The sequence below is a fragment of the Helianthus annuus genome, chromosome 7 (assembly GCF_002127325.2).
Source record: "Helianthus annuus cultivar XRQ/B chromosome 7, HanXRQr2.0-SUNRISE, whole genome shotgun sequence".
NCBI classification, from domain to species: domain Eukaryota; kingdom Viridiplantae; phylum Streptophyta; class Magnoliopsida; order Asterales; family Asteraceae; genus Helianthus; species Helianthus annuus.
The window spans coordinates 65,249,705-65,258,386 of NC_035439.2; the positions used below are offsets into that span (position 1 = coordinate 65,249,705).

Genomic DNA, 8,682 nt, shown 5'->3' on the forward strand with positions numbered 1-8,682 from the left:
GCTATACGCCTCGTATAGGTCTATACGAGGCGTCTTGAAGGGTGTCCAAATAGGCAATAAGGTGTGTAAATATGTAGACCCATTAATAATTACAACCCACCGTCACATAAAATGCTATTTCTTTTTTATTTTTTTGTCAACCTTTTGACCAATAAATTGTTTGATTTCACCATGCAGTCTGCGTTTGACTTTCAAATCCTCAACCTATATAAATCATGTCAAAACATACAACATGCATCATCCACTTTTTAAATTAATTAGTAAGATGAGTACCAGCTCGGATGAAGGCAACTGTTCAAGCCAATCGGCTGGTGGTGGTGCTAATCAGGAAAAGATGTACAAAGGCGTTCGGTGTAGACGATGGGGCAAATGGGTATCTGAGATTCGAGTTCCAGGAAGTCGAGAGCGGCTCTGGCTTGGCACATTCTCTACGCCGGAGGGTGCAGCCGTGGCTCATGATGTAGCTTCTTACTGTTTGAGAGGGAGCACTTCTTTGCATAAACTTAACTTTCCGTCTATGTTACCTCCAACAGCACGGACAGACCTTTCTCCTAGGTCCATCCAAAAGGCTGCGTCTGATGCTGGCATGGCCATAGACGCGCGGTTTATTACGTCTAGAGAAACCACACCAATTCATCATGAGGCATTGAACATTTCTGTAGATGATTATCTTTGAGTTTAGTGAACTATTTCCCCACCGTTGTAGGTCGACATTGAGAAACATAATGTGTGTGTTCAGTGGTGGTTCTTGAATATTATTTTTAGCAGTAATACAGTTTTTCTCTATTTGAATGTCTATGAACTTGGAGTTAGAAACGTTCTATTATCGAAGGTGTTATAAATATACATATACATGTTTAGTTGTTTATATGTGTACTCATGACGAATGGCTCTTACATCATGACTAAATTCTCTCGTGTCTCCTACACAGAAAGGAAAAATACAAATTAATTGGGAAATGTATGGAAATAAGAAAAATATGGGTCTCCTGTCGGAATTAGTTACTATATTTAGAAAGGCAGACATCGGATGTTTTATTGGTAAGAAAATAGAAAATTATCTGATCGAATTTCTTTTTAACGGAGAATGTTACGATAATTTTTCTTCTAATATACACCAAATAAATCCTAATCTATCGATAACTTTACTTCTAATATACACCAAATAAATCCTAATTTATCTCTTGAACCATGTTTTTTTTTTCCTAAAGAAACAACTTATTAAAACTCTGTATCACCTAGCCAACCTGGAAAGACAAAAATTATCTGAAGGGCAAAGATTATCCCACTAGAATCTCCAAACCACAGCCAAGAATCAACATGGGACTGCAGAGGGAACTGAGATATTAAAGAGATATAGTCTGAGAACTCCAGACGCTCAATGTTGCCGAAGAACCACACCATGCATGATCATTTCAGGGCCGGCTCAAGGGGAGTGAAATAAAACAAGAGCTTTAGGCCTCCATTTTTCTAGGGCCTCAAATTCTAAGAAAATATATTATATGTTGGTAATTTTGGCTTTGAGATTGTTAACATTGAGGTTTATAATCTATAATTATGCGTATACAAAGATGATATATGAATAATAGGATTAATAGCAATTTTTTTCGTTTACAAAAAGGACCCCAATTTTGCTATCTGCTTTGGGCCTAGAAAAATTTAGAAAATTTTGAGCCGGCCTTGGATCATTTTGTTGGAAGTTTTGGTGTGAATGAAAGAGGTGCTTGGAGACGGTGTCTCAATCCGAATCTGGATTGACACATGGGTCGGCAATTCAGATTTCAAATCGGATTGAGACACACTAACGGGTAACTGTTTCTCAGGTTCTTCATGTTGAGATGAACGTCGCTCTGGTTCAGCTTCACATACAATTTCTTCATTATCAGATATTAAATCATCAACTTCTACATTTTCTCCTGCTATAGTTTCTCTAACAAATTCACCATCATGTTCTTCAGCAACCATAGCGTTTACCTCTGGTGGTTCAGGCTCATTAACTTCATCTTCAAGAGCAGGAAACCTTCCATACTTTCGCAACGGATGTAATCCTAAAAACTTCTTCTTAGCAATCTGCCTGATTTGCTTAGTTGCACTAAAACATCCTTGTCTCATTGGCTTCAGATCAAGAGAATTCACACCCTAAACCAACTCAGCGCATCTCCTTCTTATGGGCATCTTCTAAATTCTTCTTCATGTTATCAAAAACAAAAGCTGAATAATTGAAATCCCATTCTTCAATCAGCGACCTATGTAGCACGGGAACGGGTACGGGGACGATACGGGTACGGAGAACGGCAAAACTAAAAAATACAAGATACGGGTACGGCAAAAGTACTACCAAAAAAAAAATAAAAAATAGCTATTTTGTAATTTATATATACACATATAATGTTAGTTTTATACTTTTCATGTAATAAATTATAAACTTAAGGACCAAATGTAAACTAGTGAAAATAAAGAGGGTTAACTGTTAAAATGTACAAACTAATTTTATACTTTTATGTAAATTTTTACAAGTTTTAAAGAATAAATAGAAACTATTGAAAGATGGAGGGAAAATACATAAATGTATAACCCTAAACCTAAAAAGCAGCTGCTACCCATTGTCTTCATCTTCATCTTCTTTGTTCTTCATCTTCTTAACCTAAAACACCACCCACCAGAGGAGCCGTCCATGGTGGGCGGAGAAAAATGCAGTCACATTACCTTCACTCTGCTATGTTTCTTTTAACTTGCTCAGGGCCTGCCATGAAGGAAACGTTCCCGAAACGTCGAATTGCCGTCCCCAATTTCCCGGAAGCGTTTCGATATTGTCCCCATATTTCCGGAAACGTCCGGGGGACGTCCCCATGGCGTTTGCGGCGCGTTTCCATCCCCACGCCGTCCCCGGGACGGGTACTCATGGCTCCAAGTCGTCCACGTGCTTCATAATCAGCGACACAAATGAAGATGACTATATCTGATTCAATTGATCTAGATCACTCTAGTTCTCTGATAAACACAACAGAAACATGTGCATTAACAGTCACGAGTACGGAGGCAACATGTTTTTCAGGAGAGGAGGATAAGTTCCTTCATAACTTAGCTTAGGCAAAACCGCCACTATAGCATCTTTTGGAAACGAAGTCGGATCATTAGGTCTATCGTAAAACATCAAAACCTCTCGGACAATAGGTTAAGAGATTATAATCTTCTTCTGTATCGTTCTTCGATTGTACCCGCACTATTGGCTCCTTTCCTATTTATCGATGTAGTCTTCCAAAAAGCTTGAATTAAATCTGCGTCTATCAATGGATTTTCTCATAGTGCATGGGAAATCCTGCAAGTTTTTGTGACAACCCTCACCAAACCAGGATCCGTACAACTTAATTAATATTTAATTACTGCTTAATTACTGTGCTTGCTTGAAATTATGGATAAACTGCTACCTGAATACTGATACATGTACATACTTGCATTATACTTTATTTGCTGTCACTCCATTATTTACATACAGAACTTTAGTGACAACCTTGATGCACAAAAGCACAGTAGCACAATGAACGGATAACCCATTTAACATGCTGATATAGCCAGCACCAGGCAGGCACTGCCTCTAACGCCTGTGTGAGACAGGAATAGATCACTACACTAGTAGAGAGTGTAGGGATATGAGGGTTGTAGAACTGTGTCACTAGGTATAAGTTATAGTGACCGGATGTGCCTAAAACGTACTTTAAGTACAAAATCCAGCACTTTAAATAAAAATTCAGCATTAAGCTACTAATAAAGTGCCAAAACATGGGAAAAATATTACTAGACACTTTCCAAATTCAGCATTAAGCTACTAATAAAAATTCAGCATTAAGCTACTAATAAAAATTCAGCATTAAGCTACTAATAAAGTGTTATCATTTACATTGTTTTTCTCTTTCTGAGCCAGTTAGGGTCCCCGAATACCCTAACACCCGTTACAACTTACTACACGCTAGTAACCGGATTAACCTCCTAACTATCTAACTAGATCTTAACTATTTAGTTGAAAATGAACTATGAACCCCCCTCCCCCCCTCGAACCGAAATCGTCCCCTAGGGGACACCCCTTGTCCTTGCAAGATTATAATAATCTTAGTTGTCTAATATCTTGACAACACTATAACCTTTGGGTAATTAAGATGAGAATTGTCTATAAGTATCAAGCAAGATCATCATATTCACCACACTTAACAAAGTTTCAACTTCTCTCTCCCTCTCTTGACATTTTCGGCCGAGAACCACCCACCCCCATCCATCATCTTTTCGATTTCATTCAATCCATTCCAAGTATCTACAAGGGTTAAGGATTGCGTATAAGGAACCTCGGTGCACTCGGATTGCGAAGGACCTCACTACATTGCTTTTATACACTCGATTTCTGACTAGTTTCTTCCCTAGCCTCGAGCTAGTAGTAAGTAACTCTAAACGCCTTCTTGATCTATTCTAAAGTGGTTAAAATGAACTTTGTCGGTTAAAAATCATGAACATACAAGATTACATGCTAAAAGTTTACAAAAATGATAAACATGTTGGATAAAAACAATAGAGTTGTGTAAAACTTGTAAGACTTATTTTATGGTGATTATTTAGTGTTGATCTATGTTAGTAGTAGCTCGGATCGTCATCTAACCCTGCTAAGCCATGATCATGAAACATGACTTAGAATATGTTAAAGTATAAAAGGGGTTAAATGATGAACACTACTACATATCAAGCATGAACTTGTGTAAAGACAATCTTTCTTATGAAATAGACTTGTAAACTAGTAGATCTACGGATCTACAAGTGGTATTTTCAAAGGACCAAGCGTCAAAAGAAATCATATTTTCTAAACCAGGTCTTACATGAACAAAAGTGATTTTTGTAAACACACAAGTGTGTAGACACTTGTGTAACACAAAGTTTTGACAAAAGAACTATTTTTGTAAATGTTGACAAGAAGTTGTGGAAATTTAACTTCTTTAAAAACGAGACTCTCAAGAAAACGAGTTGATTTATACAAAGACCCACTAAAAGTAATGGAAAGTTACTACCTGTTTTGGATAAACCACAAGTTCATGTATTTTTGCGATTTATATCTATTTTGACTAGTTTGATGGTTTGAATATTATTTATTGTTGATTGAGAAAATTGTTGATTTGAATTTTAAAAGAAAATGATACGCTTGAAAGCGTGGCCACATCCAGTTACAGGGGAAACTCTGGCGAAATTTTTCCAAAAAAAAAAAAAAAAAAAAAAAAAAAACCTAACACTTGGAAATATTTTCACCACAAGTGTTATAAATATGTTTCTAACTTGTTTGCAAAAATGTAAATTTCGCCACGATTTTATTTACAAAATTTCTAAGTGTCGGAGGTGGGATTTTCACAAAATAAAACTTGATAAATATATATTTAGTATATATTTTTCATAACAACACTTGTGAAATTTTTATGATTATTTTGTGAACTATACAAATATTTTTTTAGGGTAAAAATAATATTACCGAATGTTAATGATTCCAAAATAATACGAACGCCTTCACAATAAATATAAGTTACAACGGTATTATTATTACCGCCATATCTTTAAACGTAACTTACGCATTTTCGGAAAAATACTATTGAACGCGTATTTTGACAAGAGTATTATTTTGGGGAAAAATTATATGTAATAAAATATAATATTTTTGGGAAAAATATTTATATTTTGGAAGTAAAGTATTTTTGATTAATGAAATAAAATATATTTTATTAGGTGAGACTTAATAATATATTTCGAAAAATTACAAACGCACATGTATTGAAGCCCCCATCCTTGGGAAGGAAAATATTTACCAAATATTTGCAAAGTGTAAACACGAAATAGTTGTCTAACTATTTCCCAAAAACTTAAACCTTAAACTAAGGCACGGCCGTCCGTCTAATAGAAGTTAGTACGTGTAGGTCGTCGCACAGCAGATTGATCAGGAGATTTACTTGATAGAGACGCACCACTGTGAGTTCATGTCCCCCTTTTCTCTTAACGGTTTTCAGTTTTCTAAACTGCGGGGGTGAAATACATGTTACTATGATTACAAGTACTTTTTACATGGTATGGTTAGCGTAAGGAGGGTTACTACTTAGATCATGTGAGTGGGTAGGCGCAACTTGAGGCCATTAATCCTCATTGTAGGACCGAGGGACAGTAGCGGTAGATCTATCTGGATGTAGCGAGCCCAGCCCCAGGCCCAGCATAACGGACCTCGGGGTGACTTTGTACCCAACGCCAAATCTGCTAGGTTTGAGTCTTCCTACTTGCACTTCACACATATCAATGGCCTTGCAAACCATTGGTGATCTCTTTTTCCTTATTTGCTACATACGAGGATTTTTATACTTACAAAGGTTTTATTACTCACTACACATGAACTCGCTCAACAATTTTTGTTGATTTTTTTCCAACTTACATGTATTTCAGGGAACTAAAGATCTGGCGCGGTATGCTACGTTTTCCCGCTACATAAGAGTTTCGAGGTCATCCAAGTTTAGGGGATGTGACTTTTACCTGGACGAGTCACAGTCCTTAAACTGCGTTTATTTCATGTTGGTGTTGTGTCTTTCAAACAATGTTTTTATGTTATCAGGTTGTAGTGTCCGTTGCATGAGTCAACGCCTTAAGACAATGTTGTGTTACTTATGTTTTAAAACTTAATTCAATGGATGATCTTGCATGGTTTTATTTTCATATAGCTTTGTTATGATTAAGCTATGGTATTAAGAAGTCACACCAAATTAACCACGCTTCCGCAAAGCCAGGGTGTGACAGCTTGGTATCAGAGCTCTGATCATAGCGAACTAGGATTCCTTCTCGAGTCTAGACTATGATCACTAGGGCTCTCACGAAAACATTTTTACATTGCAAACTACTTAAGTCCAGATCCAAAACGTTTTTACAAACAAATGTTGAGCACATTTTATTTATTATTTATAGACTCAGTCTGGGAGGCCGAGGCTCGGTCTGGGAGGCCGAGGCTCGGTCTGGGAGACCGAGGTAGTTGTCTAGTGGGACTAGGGAGTCAGTCTGAGAGGCTGGGAGAATTGGCTAGTGGGACTAGGAAGAGCAGTCTGGGAGGCTAGTGGGACTAGGAAGATCAGTCTGGGAGGCTGGGAAGCTAGTGGGACTAGGAGAACTATTTGATTGCTTAATTGGTGACTAATGTGTTTTTCTGACTATATGATTGATTATTTGTGAATATTTGTGTTTATGATACAGACACTATGGATTCATCAGACACTGGTGAGTCGGACACTACGGGCCCTATGCCCATCGTATCAGACGACCGAGAGTCATCGAAGCATGAGGTACACACTTCAGATGTTACCAGCACGGATGAGGATGATTTCCAGCCATTCGCGCTACCCGATGTTGTCGCCGAGCCCGCCGATGGCCCTTTTGCCGGGTATTTGCCGCTCGTGGAGATCCCTGCCCCTATACCTCTTGCCGCATACCCTGTTCTGGATATGCTCCTCGACGCCGACGCTGATGACGACGCCGATTTGTTTGATGACGAGCCCCTGGAGGATGATATTGAGGGCGAGGCTCTTACAGCTAACGACGGTCTTTTGCTGCTCGCAGATGCTCCTGCTGAGGAGTCACCTGCTCATTCACCCGTCCCAGACTCTTTCGAGTCTGTGGCCTCTGCACCGTCGCACACTCAGGGTGCGCAGCACTATCCTTATGACTCAGATCCCTATAGGGCATCATCTGTTGCCCCTGCCCCGAGCTACGCCTTCGATCACGACCTTGATGAGGATTCCGACCCTGTTTTTCCACCTGGGTTTGATCCGTACCAGGACATTGAGTTTATACACCTGGATCAGCCTATGGAGGACCCGGTTGCCCCAGTTGACCCTGTTGACCCTGCGTTTGCTGACCATGCAGATTTCGAGATGGAGTTCGATGACCCAGAGCCTGCCATGGCCCCCGAGCCGGTAGCCGCTCCTGACCCTGCGTTTGAGCATGACCCTATTCATGCTGGCGTACCCATTGTTGACCCTGTGATTGCTGATCTACTCGTTGATGATCACCCTGTTGATGCTCCACTATTGGAGGGTGATCATGTTGTTGCTGCTGCTCAGGCTGATGCCCCTCTCATCGCTGATGTACCCGCTGAGCCTATTGTTGTCGCTCCTCTTCCTGATCCTGTTCCTTTGGAGCCCGATCATGCGCTATTCGCGACTCATATCGATCCCCGTTATGCGCACACCCAGAATGGGTGGATTGATGCTGATGATGAGTACCCGCCTTTCGTGGTACCAGTTGTGCCTGTTCCAGCCCCTGTGTCAGTTCCTCCTGAGATTTCTCTGCATCCCGTTCATACTTCCGGTGTTCACCACACTGACCTACCTGTTTTGTTCCATCAGTACACACCTCCAGCACGGCCTGGAGAGGGTTCCTCGACTCATCCCTTCGGCTATGTGCCGACATCTGTCCCAGTTATACCACAGTTTTCTTCTGCTATTCCCCCTGTTCCACCATTTTCTGTGCCACCTTTTACTCCGGCTAGTGAGCCTTTTCTTTGGACGTCACCGCCTATCATGCCACCGTCCGATCCCTATCACCCTTTTCATATGGGATATTCTGTTGAGGACATTCTCATGTCATTCGTAGTCCAGCAGGAGGCGCTCACGAGACGCGTTCAAGAGCT

The 8,682-nt window shown here is 39.9% G+C and overlaps 1 protein-coding gene across 1 annotated transcript; it reads left to right on the plus strand.

Moving 5' to 3' along the window:
• Nucleotides 1-242: 242 nt before the first annotated feature.
• On the plus strand, nucleotides 243-826 carry LOC110866303 (ethylene-responsive transcription factor ERF019). Its single transcript, XM_022115508.2, has one exon. The coding sequence runs from the start codon at nucleotides 266-268 to the stop codon at nucleotides 674-676; it is 411 nt and encodes a 136-aa protein (XP_021971200.1). The 5' UTR covers nucleotides 243-265; the 3' UTR covers nucleotides 677-826.
• The last annotated feature ends 7,856 nt before the right edge of the window (nucleotides 827-8,682 follow it).

Coding starts and splice junctions, on each gene's coding strand:
- LOC110866303 (XM_022115508.2), top strand. CDS start 266: ATGAGTACCAGCTCGGATGAAGGCAACTGTTCAAGCCAATCGGCTGGT.